This window comes from Herpailurus yagouaroundi, unplaced genomic scaffold (assembly GCF_014898765.1).
Source record: "Herpailurus yagouaroundi ecotype Mexico unplaced genomic scaffold, PumYag 160, whole genome shotgun sequence".
NCBI classification, from domain to species: domain Eukaryota; kingdom Metazoa; phylum Chordata; class Mammalia; order Carnivora; family Felidae; genus Herpailurus; species Herpailurus yagouaroundi.
In genome coordinates this window covers 34553267-34573936 of record NW_024412401.1, presented here as the reverse complement: position 1 = coordinate 34573936, position 20670 = coordinate 34553267, and the positions used below count along the sequence as shown (strand labels likewise).

The window sequence follows — 20670 nt, the reverse complement described above, 5'->3', positions numbered from 1 at the left end:
ATAGTATAGTCTCCAAGCCTCTATGACAGCTGTCTCTTAAATTGCCCATCTTCCTCCCACTACTCTGAGTAAAGGGGCAGCATTTTCTTCATCAATTTCTTTTCCAGTTTCCAATAAATATTTGATTTAAGTATTTACATTAATACATATTTGCCATCTGATTCGTTTAATTAATGTCTGTAACCACCTTAGAAAGAAAAGAAAATTTAGAAAAATCGTACACATTGTTCATTTTCACTGACAAGTTCTTAATGGTATTATGTCCACGGTCACCTTTTAGAAGCCAATTCAGGGAGAGTCATCCAAAAAGTTAGACTTCTACAAACTGGGTATCGATTGGAGCACCAACTCTAATTCAACCCTTGTCTTGTGAGCCTTCCCAGAACGACTCTAGTTATCTCAACGCTTCTTAAAGCAAAATTAGTTACAAGATTTTTTATTGAAATTTACATACAGTACGGGGGTGCCTGAGCGGCTCAGTCAGTTGAACATCCGACTCTTGATTTTGGCCCAGGTCATGATCCCAGAGTCGTGAGATCGAGCCCCGCATCAGGCTGCTCACCAAACGTGGGGCTAGCTTGGGATTCTCTCTCTCTCTCTCTCTCTTAAAATAATAAAAATTAAAAATATACAGTATGCATCACTTTTAAAATTATCATTCATTCTCACACGTTTCATAAGTGACAAGTCACTGCTTTACAGTCTTGAAAAGAAGGAAACTGATGTGAAACCTTGAATGTTGTAAACCTCATCAAAGTGTGTAAATTGAGTCTCTAGAGGCTAGAGACAATATTCATTCATTTACTCATTTTTCAAATTTGTTATCAAGAGCCCACTGCATGTCAGTTGCTACTCTAGGCACTAATAAAACAGCCTTGATGGAATCTGCAATACTGCAATTAATGATCTTTACTCTAACACAATAGACTACAAATAGTCCCCAGGCTTCTCCTCTTGTAATTTGATAAACATCCTGCATTGAAGTTCTCTTGGAAGCCACCTCTCTGGTGCTATTTGATCTTTGCTCTTGAAATTAATTCAGTCTTTGAGATGAGACTGTGTTCTCTCTCATCTGCTGGCTGGGTTAGTAGCACAGGCTCAATTGTGCTTTTGTTTTCCTGTAGAAATATCTTGCGGTCCACCAACTTTTGTAGAAAATGCCATCACTCGAGGCGTGCGTTATCAGTATGGGGACATGATCACCTACTCCTGCTACAGTGGATACATGTTGGAAGGTCCCCTAAGGAGTGTTTGCCTGGAGAATGGAACCTGGACATCACCTCCTGTTTGCAGAGGTAAGGAAATATTTGAATGGTTATTTCTCATTGAAACTGTAGAGAAACGTATATGGAAGCCTGGGGAGGCCAACAGCTAGGATGCCTGCTCTGTTCTTTTTCCTTGGCTTTAAATTTTCTCTTGGGGCCCCTGTGTGGCTCAGTTGGTTGAGCGTCTGACTTCAGCTCAGGTCATGATATCACGGTTTGTGGGTTCGAGCCCCGCATCAGGCTCTGTGCTGACAGCTCAGAGCCTGGAGCCGTTTTGGATTCTGTGTCTCCCTCTCTCTCTGCCCCTACCCCACTCGTACTCTGTCTCCCTCTTACTCTCTCAAAAATAAACATGAAGAAAAAATTTTTAAAAATAAATACGTTTCCCTTGACATCTGTGTCATTTTCCTTAACATTCTGGGTTTGAGTTTTAAAAGCTTTCACACAAAACTCTGGCCCAGCACACTGCCCCTTCCTGAGTCAATTATGGCTCCTCAGAGAAGTGCTTGTGCTCTCTTGGAGTGTTCTCCAGCTGCTAGGGGGAGCTGTGTCATGTCTGAGCCACGAGGACACCTCTCGGATGCTCAGGTGTTTCAGCAGATTCCAGTTCCACACTCGCATCCTGGGCAGACCCCTAGCCCCGCTGGGGACGGGATAGCCCGCCCAGTGGGCAGATTCAGAGGGAAGAGGTACCAGTCAGCCCCAGGGAAGCTGAGCCCACCCCATGGTCTCCCTGGCCACGCTGGGGGCTGGTGACAAGCACTCTGAGTTCATGTGAGCACTTCTGTCTCTTCAATTGGTGCACTGAATTGGCAAACCCAAGGATGAATTGTGTATGTGCACTCAATAAAATCTTCCTTGGGGTAAGAAGGTTCTGTGCTTAAAATTCGGCAAAATTGAAAGAAGTAGACAATGAGGCATCCTGGTATGTCCTAAAACTTATACTTTTCTAGTAAAACAGATTTGTTTTGTTTGTTTTGTTTTGTTTTGTTTTGTTTTGTTTTGTTTTACAAATCATAGTGATTGTTCCATTCTACTGAAAGTCAGGAGCTATGCTAGTGAACATGACAAACATTAACTCAGGAACTAAAAGAATAATCTAATTGTTGAATGAGTTGTTCACACGGCCGCGTGAACAATGGTTGGATTTGTATTTGGGGTGAAAAGGCCAAAGTCTTTAATGACCTGTGGGGTTGGGAGAATTGAGAAAATCCATGAACGAATGGCCTCAAAAGAGGCAAGGGCAGTTGCAAGAGCTGAAAGGAGATTGTCTCACAGCAGCAGTGAGAAATGAGATCACTTACAGGCGAGATGTAAGAGAAGGTACAACCTCTTCCTCATGAGAGGGCAGCTGAGGAGGTGACATCCTCAAAGAATAGCCCAAGTTTCCCTTAAAACCAGAAGGCAAATGAGAGTTGTGTGTTTGCTTTGCTTGCTTGTTTGTGTCTTCACTTGTTTGTTTTAAGACACTGAGTGACAGAGGCAGCACCAAAGAGCTATTGGCCATCAAAGGGCACCTTCGGAAGGGCATTTTCACATCTTCTGGAAGAGGCATTTCCCCTGGGGCAGACCAAAAGAGATTATCTTTGGTCTAAACCACCTTGTCCCCTTCTGCTCTGAACCCCCAGGTTATTAAATTTTGAAAGCCATATTCTCAGAACTACCCAAGTTTATGCCTCTTTCTCAGAACCCTCACGCTAACCCCTCGCTGAATCTTGAGATTCGGTTTTGTTTCTCTTCTGTAAAACTTGACTCAAGGAAATATAAATAAGGAATCCTATCTTCTGACAGACACTCTTCTATAATTCCCTAGATTTGTGACCCATCCTGCTTCTTTTCCAGCTGTCTGTCGATTCCCATGTCAGAATGGAGGTATCTGCCAACGCCCAAATGCCTGTTCCTGTCCAGATGGCTGGATGGGGCGCCTCTGTGAAGAACGTGAGTCTCCTCAGACCTTACATACTATGTCCTTAAATCTTACTTTGAGTCCTGATACCTTGCCTGGAAGCTGCCAAATCAGGGGAGTTACTAGGAACTGGCTTTACTGGTGGAAGGAACTCATTTGCTTTGGTGGAAGCAAACTTTACTGGTGGAAGGAACTGGCTTTACTGGTGGAAGGAACTCATTTGCTTTTGGTGGGCTTTACTGGTGGAAGGAGCTCATTTGGTCCTGTGGTAGACCAGACAAGAGCATCTGGAGTCTATCTGAATATGTCAATTGGTTGCAGAAGAATTGGAATATAAGTGACCTTGAAAACACAGTTATCAAGAGCCATCTCCACACATACCTCCTGTCACAAATTTCCAAGAATCTTCTTGGGAAGGAGTTTATAATAGAGGGTTTCCCAGCCCCCATCTTCTCCTACCTCAAGTCAATTTATATACTGTGTCTCTCATTGCTGCAGTTGGGATAAATTCACAGCATTGCATAACATTGTACTTTGTGTGTCGTATTTGCAACCCACCATTCACTCTTTTTCATTAGGGGTGGTTCTTCCCAACTTAAAAAAAAAAAAAAATAGGGGAAGCGGTCACTCCTGTGTCTACACAACACTTAGTAAATTAATACAGAATTTTGATCCTTGTAAGTTTGAATTTGAACTTGCGGGAGAAAGTGAATAAGTGATTTTGAAAAAAATGTTAATGGCTAAACTATTCTCTGTTTTAATATCTTAAAAAATATATGTGGGGAAAAATTATTGCCTGTTTCATTGGGAGTGGTATATGGAAATCACATCCAGGGTCATTCATGTGATGGCTCTTGGCCTCTATCAGTTTTATCATTTTTTTGAAGGCCAGACATGTCATAAGAGATTCTAAAACTGTTTTGAGTGTAACTATTTCAACTAATCTAGAAAGAAAAAAATATATACAATGGAAATAAATTTAGGCCAACAACTCACCAAAGCAAGTGTTCTCACACTGAGTAAGAAAGAAGAAGAATTATGTTTTTCCTCCCTCTGCTTTATCATTCTTTCCCATTTAGAGCTCCCAAACTTGACCTGCTTTAATGCTAAGTGTCCAAAGACCGGGGAAACATTTACCCTGGGGGACCCTGACAGCAGGCCTCGCTTGGTTCACAGAGCACGTGCCTGTGCTACTGCATTAGACCAGCGTTCCCCAAGCTTTAAGGTGCATACGCGCCACCTAGGAGATGTGAAATGCAAATTCTGATTCAGTAGCTCTGGGTTGGGACCTGCGATTCTGTATTTTGTAGCCAACTCCTAGGTAATGCTATTGGCTGGAGAACTGTGCTTTGAGTAAGCAAGCCAATAGACAATCTCACTCCTTCTAAACAGACTATTCCCTTTTAAAGAGCTCAGTAATTTCTAGGAAGAATGATCACTGGGGACAGTGTAGGAGAGGCCTCACTCAGTTCCCATCAGGCCTTTGCTTCAAGGAAATAAAGGATGAGCTGTTCCATCGCTACTAATGTGTTGCCAACACCGGCCTACAGAGAGCCCATCTGACCCGTTCTTAGATTTAATTCGAGACAATAAGAGAGCCTCGAGATGGCCAAACTTCTTGAGCACTTTATGTAATTTGAAAAGGAAATTTGAAACAATAATAACGGGAGAACATTCTGCTTATCCTGTGAAGAGAAAGCACAGTACTTAGCGGACAATCGATCACGATGTATCCTCTCTCAAAGAGTGCATTTGGCACTTGAGTCATTTCATTAGGCTAAAGGTCCAGCCATACTTTCCTGATTGTGTTTTTCCAGTGATACTGATTAATAAACAGAACACATCCGGGGAGACTATCTAGTGGGTCATTCAAGGTTTTACTCCTCCCGGAAAACGGTTTGTGAACACTTGAACATATGTCTGAGTGTGTGTGTTTTGACTTAATCCTTGTCGATCTCCTTTCTAGCAATATGCATCCTCCCCTGTCTGAATGGTGGTCGCTGTGTGGCCCCTTATCAGTGCGATTGCCCACCTGGCTGGACGGGGTCCCGCTGTCATACAGGTAGGTCTTCTCTCTAGGTTTGTTTTCTTGGTGACTTGGCTCCATGAGGCCCTGGAGAACATTGATGAGTATGACTCAGATTCAGAGGTGGCAGTGAAACAAAAGGATGCCAAGGTTTTTCACAAATCCCCCAAGATGGTGTCTTGAATGATAGTCTCAATGCTGAACTCTACGGCTGCTTCGTAGGCACCTGTCAGGGTCGTGAACCAAAGAAGAGCTTCTAAGTCAGCTCAACCGCCTGCCTTCTTCACGTCATCTGCTCTGTTTGCAGAATATCGAGAAAGCATGCGGAGGTTCAGAAGAATATTTATTTTAAACTCTGTGAAACTAAATTACTGTATTTGTGGTAACTAGAAAGAACACGACCCTGAATAAAAACCATTTAAGTTAAAGTGGAAATCTCCTCAAAGAGATGGTTCCTTCGTGGACAACAGTAACAAACTGTTGTTCATTGATTGGTGACAAATGTTGTCCCCTTAACCTTTGCCTGTCTCAAATATTTACTCTTCTGTACTTTGAGGTCTTAACTGATTATTGATATGTCCTTGCTCCTCCTAGATTATATGCCACTTGAGGGCAGGGATGCTTCTTCATGATCTTTGTATGTCTGCTACCTAGCATAGTGCCTGCATATGATCAGTTTCTCATATCGAATAAACGAATCTGCTTGAAATGACAGGTTTTGGGGCGCCTGGGTGGCTCAGTCCATGAAGCATCCAGCTTCGGCTCAGGTCACGATCTCATGGTCTGTGGGTTCAAGCCCCGAGTCGGGCTCTGTGCTGACAGCTCAGAGCCTGGAGACTGCTTTGGATTCCGTGTGTGTGTCTCTCTGTCTCTGCCCCTCCCCTGCTCATGCTCTGTCTCTCTCTGTCTCTCATTAAACATTAAGTTTAAAAAAAAAAAAATAAATGACAGGTTTTTAAAGTCTGAAATCTTTAGGCAACTGCTAAAAGAACAGAACTTGCTGTATTTATTTGTATTATGTCTAACACTCTACCATCCCTCGTGAAAGCAATATTTATACCACCTCTCTGGTGGGTAAAACATCAAGTAGGACAGGCATATTGGCACCAGGGTTTGGCATGAACTCTAAGGCTCGGTGACCATGTAATTTAGCTTTCACACTAGGGCATTTTTTGAGTGAAAGAGGTACTATTAATAAGTAAACCAAGGGAATGGGAGTGAAACATACTGTCACAGGCAAAATCACACGTGTAGCCACCCTCCCTCAAGCCAAACAGCCACCCATGAATGTAGGAAAGGAAAAACCTACCAGAGGAAGCCAAATGTGAAGCTTTTGTTTGAAACTCTAAACGCAATCTATATAGTGTTTGTTTCTAACCAGTCAGCTGTGATGTTTTATCTGCATTTCTCAAATTGAAGTCACATGCAGACGAGTCTGGCCCTTTTCCAGGCATCTTACTCTGCAGCGGGGGCACCGCTCTTCGAGATGGAGGCATCCTTGAGTCTCCTGCTCCTTCCTCTGCGATCACCAGTATCAGCCCCTTTCTGTTTCTTCCTGCACAGTATCTCCTACATCCTCCTCTGTCCTCGCTGTCACCAGCTAGTAAAAGATCTCTTGTTTGAATCACTGTCAGAGTCTATTGATTAATCTTCCTGTCTCCATTTCCCAGCTAGACATCACTATGTACCACTTTGGGCTTATCTTTTTGCCCTATTTAGGAACCTAACATGGTTCCCTATTGTCCCCGTATCCAGCCCAAATTTTTCAGCCCAAATTCTTCTAACCTCCAAGGTTCTGCCTAAATTGGCTTCAGCGCACCTGATAAAACTCAGTTCCCATCCTGCCAATCCCATACCATCCCCCACAGTGATGGCTTCTTCATTATCCCCAAATAGTCAGTCCCTTCTCCCCGCATCTCTCAGCACAAACTCACAGTCTCCCTCTTTCCCTTACCTCTTCAACGCTTATCCAACCTCAAAAACCCTGCTTAAGCTTCCTCTTATCCCCAAACTTGCTTTATACCACAATAATCTATTTTCTAACATTCCATTTCTGTAGATACTACACAGTTAGTTAGAACCATGAAGTTTAAAGCTCCATTGATCTGCTTTATTTGTATTTCTTTTAGCTCCTTGGCTCCCTAACTGGAATCAGCTCCCTAATGATGCTGCATCATATAGTGTTCCTTTCTTGTTAACCTCGCAGCCGCTATCTTGGCACGTGCTTACACCCCCTACATAGTAAGCAGACAGCAGCGTATGAAACAGGAGAAAAGATGCAGAATGGCCTCTAAGTAGATAATTCTAGCTAATTGAATTCTCTAAAAGGGGCTCTGCCAACAGTGAAGATAAGTACACTAGCCAAGTAAAGACATTCAGAAGTCTTCGCAAGCATAGAATCAGAAAAGCGAGAGTAGTCACCAAAAGATCATTCTAGTCAAAAGTGTGGAAGCGTAACACAGGTGTGTTCACCATAGCAGGACTGAAGCCATAGAGGGAATGTAGGGGTGTGGCTGGAAATGAAGCTGTAAAGATGGACAGAGCCAGAGTAGAAAAATGCAATGGGTGCCAAGTTCAAGATGCTGGATTAGGTCTTATGAGCAACAGAAGCCACTGAAGGGTTTTAAGCAGGAAAATCATATGATCGGATTTTCTTTTAGAAAAGTGATTTTGGCAGCAGTATGGAAAATGGCAGAAAGTAATACTTGCAATAGGGAGACCACTTAGGAAGTTACCAAAGCAGAATTGGCGAGATGTAATGAATTCTGAAAAAATGATAACCAAAAAAGATGTATTTGAGAGAAGTTACTGTTTTGTTATAGATACAGTGCAGCGGGAGAGGTCTGAGAAGAGTCAAGACTGATACAGCTTTGGGGCCCCTGAGGGAAAGGCGGTGCCATTTACTGAGATAGAGAACCCAAGAGGAGCAGGTGTGAATGTGTGGTTAAGGAGTTAAGTATGTACTTGTTGAGTTTGAGGAGCCCATGAAACCTGCAAGGGAGAGGTCTGATAAGGAGTTGAATGAGGGTTTGAGTTCCCAGAAGATACATCTAGATTGAAGACAGTGGTATGTGAGTCATCACTGGAAAACATACACAAAGAAAAACGTAAGACGGTGCAGAAGGCACATAGCACGAGAAGGTAGCCTAAAATGGAATATTGGGGGCACCCATATTATAGGGAAGGAGGAAGGTGTTAAGCTATTAGACAAGGAAGTGAAATGAATGTGTTAGTACTGTCAGGAACCACTAAATCATCATGCTATTGAAAAGGAGTAATTTGGGGTGCTTGGGTGGCTCAGCTCAGGTCATGATCTCACGGTTCACGAGATCGAGCTGCCATCAAGGTCTGCACTGATAGTGCACAGATTTATTTATCTCAAAATAAATAAATATTTAAAAAAATGAAAAGGAGTAAATTTTTTATTAGCAAGCAGCATCTATGGAGAGTTAGTTTTCAATGATTGGGTTTTATTTTTGTTTTTTTTAATTCTGCTTTGTCTCATAATTTCCTCTTTGTTATGTGGCAAATACATGCCTTCTCTTGGCCCATACCTACTCTTAACTCCCCAAGAGAGCTCCCCACGGGCAAAGATGGTTTTACCTTTGTCCTCGCTCTTCCCACCTGGTGCTTGCATATCAAGTGCTTGGTACTTTCTGGAGTGTTCCCCATGTTTTATAAATAAGTGATAAAAGAAGTGGCATTTGTTGGGTGCCCAGGTGGTTCCGTCAGTTAAGCGTCCAACTTCGGCTCAGGTCCTGATCTCACAGTCTGTGAGTTCGAGCCCCACATCGGGCTCTGTGCTGACAGCTCAGAGCCTGCCCCCTGCTTCAGATTCTGTGTCTCCCTCCCTCTCTGCCCCTCCCCAACTCACGCTCTGTCTCTCCCTCAAAAATAAATAAACTTAAAAAATTAAAATTAAAAAAAGAAGTGACATTCATGTATATCTTACCAAAGATGAGTTTTTCATCTGGGGAAGGCTACATGTCCAAGCAATAATGAGGGTAAAATCATGAGGCTAAAACTTTCTCATTTCCAACCTTCTTTCAATAAGAATTTTATTTTCTTCTTCCTCGAGAAAGTTCTTCTTTCTCTGTGATATATTAAACTTGCTGGTGGTAGGTCTTCATCAGTTTTTAGCATCTGTAAATTTTGTAGCAAGCAGAGTGTGGTTATGCCAAGATGGCCTTGTGAGAAAAGATGTCCGTATAGTAAATCTTTGGATGTTCACTCAGGGCTTTACCTGTGGCTAACTTTTAATTCTATTCCAGGTTAATTCTATTCCAAGTAAAGCTGGTAAAAGCCATGAAAAATGTGTTTTCTAGCAAATACAAGGAGCTTTTGAATCATCTGCTATTTTTATTTATTTGTTTTTTTGTTATTTTAGATAATCTTTGTGTCTGATTATCATACGTGTCAATGTCTGGTGCAACAACGCAGTCAGTCATAGAATTCACTGCCAGCTCTCTCAAGTGATATACAGTCTCACGGAGCGCTTGAAAAATTTGCAGTTCAAAACAGTATACATCACATCGGTTGCATAAATAAAAAGAATTGCTGAGAAAAATCAGTGGATTTAATGTCATCAGCAGAGGTTTCAATACACAGGCAGGACTTAACCTGGGACTTACATTTGCAACTTGACTAGCTTGGAAGGGAAAGGGAGGAATGGTGGGTAGTTCACATGAGACCCAAGGTCAAACGGAGTGACAGGAATGTGTAATACAAATGGTCAGTGAGGAATGGGAGTGGCTGGAGTGGAAAGCAGAATCAGATCTTATTCTACACCTCTTCATGGATGTTTTCCAGCCTGCTAAATATTAATTAAATAAATGCATGAATTTTTCATCCCAGCTGTTTGCCAGTCTCCCTGCTTAAATGGTGGAAAATGCATAAGACCAAATCGATGTCATTGTCTCTCAGCTTGGACAGGACATGACTGCTCCAGGTAAGACCATTAGAAGAAACGAATGTTTAACTACAACACAAAGAGATCAAAATTCAAGTTGAGTGTGTCCCAAAAGCCAGAACGTATCTCCAGTTTAAGTAGAAGCTTTTATTTTCCAAAAATATCCGCTTTCCAGTACTCTTTAAATTTGAACTAAAGCCACACAAAGAAATGTTAGTTAAGGATTGACAAAAGGGTATCTCACAAATAAATAATCTTGTGCTCACCTTTGGCAGCGCATAAAGTCAAAATTGGAACACTACAGAGAAAGTTAGCATGGCCTCCTCCAAAAGGATTGCATGCAAATTCATGCAACATTCCATAGTTTTCCAAACAAAAGAAAAAAGGTTTCATTAAACAAATAAATTAACTGCCTTCATGAGCAGAAGATTGCATCCTTCATATGTAAGGTTGTAAAATAAATAATAAACAGTACATTTTAATGATGTTCATTTGCATTCCTGATTACAAAAAAATACTATTGAAATTGATAAGAAATGTTTATTTTTAAAATCAAAACTCTTGTTTCATATTTTTAGTGTGTGTGTGTATATACATATATATATATATATTCAGTATTTAATTGACTAAAAAATTTTAGTGTAAAAATACATCTGTCAATTGGTTTCTCATTTCTAACCAGTAAGTATGTTAGTTGAGAAAAGATTATCACAAAATTAAGTCTAAGGAAAAAAATATGTTTAAAATAATGTAAACTTTTTTATTGAAGAATAATTGACATACATTATATTAGTTTCAGGTATACGATATAATGATTCGATATTTGTATATATATTGTAAAATGATTACCACAGTAGATCTAGTTAGCATCCATCACCATATATAATTACAAAATTTTTTCTCATGGTAAGAACTTTTAAGATTTGCTGTCTTAGGAATTTTCAAATATGCAACACAGTGTTTTTAACTGTAGTCACCATGCTGTATGTTACATCCCCATGGCTTATTTATTTTAGAACTAGAAGTTTGTACCTTTTGACTCCGTTCATCCATTTCACCCCCACCCCCTGTCTCTGGCAACCACCAATCCGTTTTCTGTATCTGTAAGGGATTTTTTTGGTTCTTTTAGATTCCACATATTAGTGAGACCATATGGTATTTGTCTTTCTCTGTCCAACTTATCTCACTTAGCATAAAGTCCTCAGGGGCCATCCATGTTGTTGTAAATGGCAAGATTTCATTCTCTCGTAGCTGAATAGTATTTCAGTGTGTGTGTGTGTGTGTGTGTGTGTGTGTGTATGTGTGTGTGTGTGTGTCACATTTTCTTTATCCGTTTATCAATTAATGGACACTTACGTTGTTTTCATATCTTGGCTATTATAAATAATGCTGCAGTGAACATGGTACATACATCTTTTCAAGTTCGTATTTTCATTTTCTTCAGAGAAATACCCAGAAGTACAAGTAGAATTGCTGGATTGGATGGCAGTTTTGTTTTTAATTTTTTTTCTTTTTTGAGGTGCCTCCGTGCTGTTTGCATAGTATGCAATTTGCATTCCAACCGACAATGCACAAACGTTCTCTTTTCTCCACATTCTTGCCGAAACTTGTTATTTCTTGTCTTTCTGATAATAGCCATTCTCCCTGGTGTGAGGTGATATCTCACTGTGGTTTTGATTAGCATTTCCCTGATGACTGATGATGTTGAGCACTTTTCATGTACCTATTGGCCTGCTATATGTCTTCTTTGGGAAAATGTGTATTCATATCCTCTGCCTATTTTTTAATCCAATTGTTTGGGGTTTGTTTTTATTTTGTTTTGTTTGTTTGTTTGTTTTGTTATTGGGTTGTATAAGCTCTTTATATATTTTGGATGGTGACATCTTATCAGATATATAATCCCATTCAGTAGGTGGCCTTTTCATTTTGTTTGTTGATGGTTTCATTTGCTGTGAAGAAATTTTTAGTTTGATGTAGTCCCACTTGCTGATTTTTGCTTTTCTTGACTTTGCTTTTGCTGTCAAATCCCCCCAAAAAATCATCACCAAGTTCTATGTTTTCTTCTAGGAGTCTTATGGTTTCAGCTCTTATATTCAAATCTTTAATCCATTTTGAGTTAGTTTTTATGTTTGGTATAAGAAAGTGGTCCGATTTCATTCTTTGGCATGTGGCTGTCCAGTTTTCCCAGCACCATTTGTTGAAGAGTTTGTTGTATATTCTTGGCTCCTTTGTCATAAATTAATTGACCATACATGCAAAGGTTTATTTCTGGGCTCTTTTTCCTGTCTTTCTGATCTCCATGTCTGATTTTATGGCAACACCATATTGTTTTGATTACTAAACTTTGTAATATAGTTTGAAATGCAAGAGCATGATGCCTCTAGCTTTGTTCTTCTTCCTCAAGGTTTAAACTTTTTTAAACTTCAGGAAATGTCAGACGTACTACCTCATACCGTACTACCTCATACCACGGATAAAATATTTTCAATATTGTAACATTGTCCTCACAAATGTTGCAATGTTGGAATATTAACAGCTCTATTTTAAGGTTTTCAGTGCGTGTCATTGTATTACATCACTTAGATTTGTATTATGTACATTTACTTCTGTCTTAAAGTAATCATTTAAAATAAATGGATATTTTCATATTCTCTTCAAAAAGTGGGAAATTCAGCCAACTGAAATCAACTCTAATTTTCCCATTTTTTAAAAGTTCGTTGTGATTAGAATACAAGTCAGCTTGCAAAGGCAAAAACCTATTTAAGTACACACTTTATTAACAACAACAACAACAACAACAAAAAATCCGCCCTGGGCCAATGAATTTCTTCCTATCAAGTATATGCCAACTCTGCAGAGAGAAAACATAAACTCCAAAGAGCAAATTTGGATTATATATGGATATGTAGAAACTTCCAAGATAAAAATGATGGTTTTACATGAGAGCAGAGTTGAAAGAATTTTAAATTTTTTTTTCTCAACGTTTTTATTTATTTTTGGGACAGAGATAGACAGAGCATGAACGGGGGAGGGGCAAAGAGAGAGGGAGACACAGAATCGGAAACAGGCTCCAGGCTCCGAGCCACCAGCCCAGAGCCCGATGCGGGGCTCGAACTCACGGACCGCGAGATCGTGACCTGGCTGAAGTCGGACGCTCAACCGACTGCGCCACCCAGGCGCCCCGAAAGAATTTTTAAAAAATGAGAGTCAAACTGCAATGGATTTCTGGGGGGAAAAAAGAAAAGAAGAGAGAGAGAGAAAAGAAAAGATAAAAGGACTAAGAATGACAGTGACTCAAAAAGGAACAGGAAGTATTTCTAAAATTCTTATAATTTTATACTTTCTATTTCAACTCCTTCATCTTCTAGATAAGAAAAGGAAACCCAGAGTTTGTGTGGTTCCCTAACATCAAAATACTCCAGAGGATCTCTTTCTCAACTAGGGGAAGGATAAGTATTAGCTTATGTGAAGAAAATGATTAATAAAGAGAAAAAAAATCTCGATTTTTTAAAGCAAAAGTTTAATGAAGGAATCCAGATGTATATATTCAGCAAAATGAGTTAAGAGGCATAGCCCACATACGAGGAGAGGTTCATCTTCAACCCAGAAGATGGGGCAAGTCCCTGCCTCCTTGTACTGTGATCAGTTATTCTAGGAGATGTGTAACAGTCGGGACTCTCTTATTGCAACTCTAACTAGCTTCACTAAAGAAAGGAATATGTCCTCAGGCTAGAAGGACCTTGCACCCAAAGACATGAGGTGGCTGAGCATCAGGAGGACCAGACTGAGGACTTGAAAGCCACCTAAAGCCTGTCCGCCTCTCGTCTCCCCTCCTCTCTCCAGCGTCTGTTCCATCCTGTCTTTTGCTGCAATGGGGTTTTCTCTGCTGCTCAGTTCAGGCGGAGGGACAGCCCTGCTTATAGCTTCCACATTTTACATGTCATCCCACAGTATCCACGCAAATAGGGCACTGACCCCGTTTAACGATCTGGAAGAACTGACTACTCCAGATCGATTGAAGGGCCCACGAGGGGTCAGTGAAACTTTGGCCCTAGGTTGAGTTCTGTTGTACTAACTTGAAGGGTCATTTTGTCAAAATCTCTACCTTACTTATGGGTGAAGGGGAGAGGCAGCTGGCAGTTCCCGGAAGAAAGAAAGGTGGAGTATGATTCCCTGAAATGGGGAGAAGAGAAAGCTTTTCTGAGAAATCAAAACAGTAAATGTTTCCAAGCAATTTTTTATTTCCTTCTCTCCCACAAGACTGAGTGCCTTGAAGATTGTATCCCTCGGACTTGGTACGGACACAAAAACTGGTGCTCAGTAGACGCTTCTTCACGGATGGAGCGCCTTCCTGCCATCAGTGACGGCTGGGGGAGAAGCACCCCATGGCAACCATTAAATCCCTCAGCCTCTAACCTCCTCTGCTGATGAATAAGGCAGACCCCGTATCATTTCCAGTTCGTTCCGTCCTTAAGAAAGAGACTGGGTTTCCTCTGATCTCTATGTGCATCTTCAGAAAATTGACCCTAAGTAAATGCCGTAAACAAAAACCATCAACTGTTAATGCTTAAGAGACTTCCAGGTTCACAAAGTCCAAGCTCATCATTTTAGAGATAAGAGGATTATCAGACAGGGAATTGGTGAGAGGGACGGGATCAAAACCCGGGTTCTTTTGATTCTCCGATCTTTTCATAAGGTAGCACCTGTTCTCAAGGAACGACCCCCATCCCTACAAACCACGTCACAGATAATGCCCAGGCATCTGAGACTTTCAATGCTGTTGTCATCAGCCCCTAAGCTCTTACGTCTTCAGTTTTTCTGTTGAATCTCTTTGTTTTTTTGTTCCAGGAAAAGGAGGACTGGGTTTTAACCACTGCACAACCAACCAGCTCTCCTAAAAGCAGGATCATCTCTTCCTGGGAGTCCTGGGCATCCTGGAACTTACGCAAAGAAATTCCAACACGGTGCTGGGTCTTGTTTTGTTTAGTAAACTTGTTATTTTGGGTTTACCTTTTTATTTTGTGTTATATTTTGTTATTCGTTGTGACATACTTTGTTACATGTTTCCATTTTTAAATATGCTTGTATTTTCTATATAAAAATATATTAAATACATGCTGCTCCGCTCACAAACTGTACAGACTCTGCTGTCTGTTGGGAAAGTTCCTGCTACACATTTTTATTCCGTTACTTCAAGTGATTTTCCAATTAAAATATATTTTGCTATGAAATAATAGTTTGCTGGATAGTGCCATTTTGTGAGCTGTCCAGGAAATAATGAAGAGGGTCATGATCTTTCATCTATGCTGTTGGCACAGTGCAGGATCACAAGCAGTGTACCAAGAAATCCCAATGAAGGAGACCCCTTCCTTCTAGCTCTTTCTTCTTTACAGTATGTGTAACAGTAAAGGTTTCCTTTTATTTAATCAGCGGGTAAGCATTGGACATACTACCCTCCATACAGAATGCTGTCCCGGCTCAGAGGGCAGCCTGGCTAATGCCTTTCCCAGCACTTGTAAAGCTGTAGGCAGTCAACTTAGTGGACAGAGGAAGAAAGTATAATGGTCATGGTTCACAAAACAAAGCACTCCCCTTTCTTCTCGCAGCTGGAATAAGAAATGCGCGAACCGGAAGATTAACAGAGAGCCCACCTGTGGGTCAGAAATCCACAACTCACTGCTTTGGGAGAAAGGAGACAGGAATAGCAGGACAGAGAAAGGGAAGGAAAAATGCAAATGGGAGAAGGTCCCCAAAACTGTGCTCCTGGTCTCACTTGCAAAAAAAGAATTGATGCTGCCCAAGGCAGAGCGGACCTGCTCCTCAGTCCCCGCTAACTCCATCACCGTGCTTCTGCCGGGATAAAGACTCCCCCAAACTTCTGGGGGGAAAAGACGCCAAACGCTAGGTTTTGTTTAAAATAGGAACATCATAGGGGCGCCTGGGTGGCGCAGTCGGTTAAGCGTCCGACTTCAGCCAGGTCACGATCTCGCGGTCCGTGAGTTCGAGCCCCGCGTCGGGCTCTGGGCTGATGGCTCAGAGCCTGGAGCCTGTTTCCGATTCTGTGTCTCCCTCTCTCTCTGCCCCTCCCCCGTTCATGCTCTGTTTCTCTCTGTCCCAAAAATAAATAAAAAACGTTGAAAAAAAAATAAAATAGGAACATCACGATCACCTCACTTTCATCCTCTGGGAGAAATGTTCCCAAATAGGCCGTGGGGTGCATTGTAACACTATGAAGAAATGCAGGAATGATGAAAAAGATTTTCATTGTCCTAGTGGTTCTCTTTACTGCCCTGCACGTACCGGCTGTTGACTTCTCCTTATTTCTCCTGACATTCGCTCTCGACCAATTTTACGTGCTTACAAGCATACCTCTTATTTAGCTTATCACTGTCCCGTCAGCTTCCAAACTATGTTGATCTTCATCATAATCAGAAAACTACAAAATGAAAGCCAAGTAACAAAAAGAAAGAGAGTACCAGAAAATAAAAGCTAGGGAAAGCTACTGCAATTGAAAACAAAACTCACTTCTGAAAGTGTGCCTACTGAGTAGAACTCGTATTGGGTTACTTTGAATAGGTTAAAAAATCCATATTTCACAATAAGTCAAATTATCTGTGTTATGCAGACAGTAAGTAATATGAAATAAACCATCATACATGAGGTTTGCAAATCATATTTCCTATCTAGAAATGTGACTCACAGAGTAACAACACTAAAAGTAGTTGAAGAATGTTCTTTTTTAAATTTTCTATACTGCATATATTCACAATGAATTCTTAACTTTCTAAAAAGGAAGTGAGAGTGTTTGTCCAGCATGCCAAAACCTATCTGTTCCAGACCAACTATAACCAGTCCTGTAGTGAGGTATTAAATGCTTCCCTTTAAAATCAGCAACAAAGCAAAAAAGCTGTCCCCACTTATCTTGGACATTATTCTGTGAGTTCTAGCCAAAACAGTAATACATAAATTTATCAAACAAATAAAAGGTATAAAGATGAGAAAATTAATAGTCACAAGTTTTATTTTGGCAGAAGGTGATGTACCTTGTAAAATGAAAGCCCAAAGGCCTGAAAATCCATTAAAAACAGAGTCCGGTAAGCTGAATTGTTACAGATAAATATACAAAAAGAGCTTTCCTGAATATTTATAAAGTGGAAAATATAGTGAAAAAGATCCTATTCACAATATCAGCATATTTATATAAAATATAAATATATTATAATTACATAATTATATGAGATTATATAATCATGACCTGAGCCAAAATCAAGAGTTGGACGTTGAACTGACTGAGCTACCCAGGTGTCCCGGAAATTAAAATACTTTAAAGAAAAATGATGAAAAGGCCCATCTTTACTAAAATTCAAAACACTGAAAAGCTACAGTAAGTATGGGGCCCCTGGGTGGCTCAGTTGTTTAAGCATCCAACTCTTGACTTCAGCTCAGGTCATGATCTCACGATCTGTGAGTTTGAGCCCCACATCAGGCTCTGCGTTGACAGTGTGGATCCTGCTTGGGATTCTCTCTCTCTCTCTCTCTCTCTCTCTCTCACTCTCTTTCTATGCCCCTCCCCCACTCGCACTCTCTCTCAAAATAAATTTTTAAAAAAGCTACAGTAATTTGAATAGTGCATGCTGGATCAAGAGTCACAAAAGCATCTGGGGTGCCTGGGTGGCTCAGTTGGTTAAGCACCTGACTCGATGCCAGCTCTGGTCTTGATCAGGGTCTGAAGTTCAGGCCCCACACTGGGCTCTGTGCTAGGCATGAAGCCCACTTAAAATTTTAAAAAAAAATTACAAAAGCATCAATGTGATAGTTTATATACATAATTTCAAATATTCTACTTAAAAACTCGTAAGTGACCAGTAGAATTTTTGTTGCCAAGTATTAGAAGGAGTGACTGCCATTAGACAATTGGTAAAATTTAGAGAATCTTTTAATTTGTATTTTCACCACAAACAAAACTAAATTCAGGATGGATAGGGAAGTGAAATACCAATATTAAAACCATAAAAATGGCTTTGGGAATTAATTTTTCTTAGCAGTTTGAAGGCTTAATAACCTCTCCTAAGCCTAGAAGTCAGAATAATCATGGTAGGAACGATGGGCAGATTTGATAGCATCTGGAAAGTTCTGGTGTCATTTAAAAAATCGTAATCAGATTTTTATAACAGACCAAGGAACAGTGTCTTTATTATATCTTTATCATATAAATTGGAGAAGATTTATGAATTCAAGAACTCAAACAACCCGCCAAAGAAATGCAGTAAATTCATATACATGTGAGAAAATGTTGGGCCTCACAAATGTGGCATGTACATTCAAACAATAGTGAGAAGCCATTTTTTTTTATTGGATTAGCAGTGACTTATTTTGAATGTTAATAAACAATGTGGGCAAATGTCGGAAATTTTAAACATTGTCAGTGAAAATGTAAATCAGTATAATAACTTTAGAAAGCATTTTGACCATATGTATCCTTAAAAGTATTTGTACAGGGGCGCCTGCTGTGACTTCAGTGCATTAAGTATCCAACTCTTGATCTTGGCTCAGGTCATGATCTCGCAGTTTATGAGTTCGAGCCCCCTGTGGGGCTCCTCCTCGCTGACAGCATGGAGCCTGCTTAGGATTCTGACTCTCCTTCTCTCTGCCCCTCCCTTGCTCTCACTCACTCGTTCTCTCAAAATAAATAAATAAACTTACGAATAAGTGTTTTTATACACTTTGAGCTAATATAAAGCACATTTTAGGCATAATTGAGTTGATCATAGCATTATTATTATTGGTTAAAATATGGACGTGGATGAAAGTTTCAACAGTAAGGAATTCTAAACTCTGCTACCTGAAGCTCATTTTGAATCACATATTACATCGCTTTCAAAGCCATGCAGTAACATGGAAAATGCTTGTGGTACAAGGTTAAATTAGGGGGGAAAAAAACAAGATATAAAATTTTCCATGCTCATTTGGTTACAAATCTACAAAAGTAATGCATAATAAAAATTCTAAGGAAAAAATGCCAAGGTCACAGAATTATAACTATTAGAACTTGAATTAAAACTCATAGTGGCATCTAGTCGGTTAAGAGCCAACTTTGGCTCAGGTCATGACCTTGCGGTCCGTGAGTTTGAGCCCCATGTCTGGCTCTGTGCTGACAGCTCGGAGCCTGGAGCTTGCTTTGGATTCTGTGTCTCCCTCTCTCTCTGCCCCTCTGCTGCTCGTGCTCTGTCTCTCTCTCTCTCCCTTAAAAATAGAAAAATATTAAAAAAAAAAAAAACCCTCAGCTATGTCTGGCCCCAAATGTCTGTGCTCTTTTCACTGTCTTCAAATACTACTTCTTAACTTTAGAATATCTATATGGCAAACATAAAATAATTAACAGCAGTAGATAAAAACAAATTCAACAATATATGACAGTCAAATGGAATATGGTTTTGCCACAAGAGCGAAAAAATCGTTCAACCACAGTAAAGTGATTCCTACCCTGTATCATGGGAACATCAAGTACTAAAAGTCATGTGGTCACTTCAACAGATGTAGGAAAAGCTTTCAGCAAAGTTTAATATCCATTCTCAATAAGAATCTCTAAAACTCAGACTAGAAAGATACTTCTCTACTATAGTAAAGCTTTTCCTTTTTTGGGGTGCCCGGGTGGCTCAGTCGGTTAAGCATCCAACTTTGGCTCAGGTCATGAGCTCACGGTTTGTGGGCTCAAGCCCTGTGTCAGGCTCTGTGCTGACAGCTCAGAGCCTGGAGCCTGCTTCCGATTCTGTGTCTCCCTCTCTCACTGCCTGTCTCCTGCTCATGTTCCGTCTCTGTCTCTCTCAAAAATAAATCTAAAAAAATAAAAAGAAAAGTAAATCTTTTCTTTTTCAAACTAGTATCAATCATGTTTAGTAGAAGCTGACTAGCAAATTAACTGAAGCCAGTGGGTTAGGGTGTGCTATAACCAAATAAATCTTAAGTTCTTATGGCTTCTCAAAAAGGACAAAGGATGTAGCAAAACCAAATGTGGTCAGGAGGAGACAAAAAACAAAGACTGACATTAACCTTGGGAACTTGAAATTATTATGCACAATGAAAGAAACCAGATGCAAAAGGCCATATATTGTTTGATTCCATTTATGTAAAATGCCCAGAATAGGCAGATCTACAGGGAGAGAAGATGCACAAGGGGAGAATGAGGAGTAACTGGTGATGAGTACAAGATTGCTTTGGGGGGGGGTGATGAAATGTTCTGCAATTAGATAGTGGTGATCGTTGCACAACTTTGTGAATAGACTAAAAACCACTGATTTGTACACTTTAGAAATAATTTGAAAATAAAATTTTAAGGAACTCACAAAAGAAATCTATATTTGACTACAAAATATGAAAACTTCTGGAGCGCCTGGGTGGCTCTGTCAGTTAAGTGTCTGACTCTTGATTTTGGCTCCAGTCGTGATTTCACGGTTCGTGAGTTAGAGCCCCGCGTTGGGCTCCACGCTGGCAGCATGGAGCCTGCTTGAGATTCTCTCTCTCTCCCTCTCTCTCTCTGCCCCTCCCCAGTTCATGCACATGCTCT

The 20670-nt window shown here is 40.4% G+C and overlaps 1 protein-coding gene and 1 non-coding gene across 3 annotated transcripts in view; both read left to right on the top strand.

Annotated features, from left to right (window-relative positions):
* SVEP1 (sushi, von Willebrand factor type A, EGF and pentraxin domain containing 1) overlaps positions 1-15340 on the top strand; it is a 199121-nt gene extending 183781 nt beyond the window's left edge. For both annotated transcript variants that reach the window (XM_040481945.1, XM_040481944.1), the window contains 5 exons: positions 1125-1295; positions 3108-3203; positions 5138-5233; positions 10052-10145; positions 14955-15340. In XM_040481945.1, coding sequence (XP_040337879.1) covers positions 1125-1295; positions 3108-3203; positions 5138-5233; positions 10052-10145; positions 14955-14976 — 479 coding nt within the window. In that variant the 3' untranslated portion in view covers positions 14977-15340. The remainder of the gene's footprint in view (positions 1-1124; positions 1296-3107; positions 3204-5137; positions 5234-10051; positions 10146-14954) is intronic.
* LOC121035215 (U6 spliceosomal RNA) lies at positions 10365-10474 on the top strand. Its single transcript, XR_005792801.1, has one exon. It is a non-coding gene; the product is annotated as a U6 spliceosomal RNA (small nuclear RNA).
* Positions 15341-20670: the final 5330 nt, after the last annotated feature.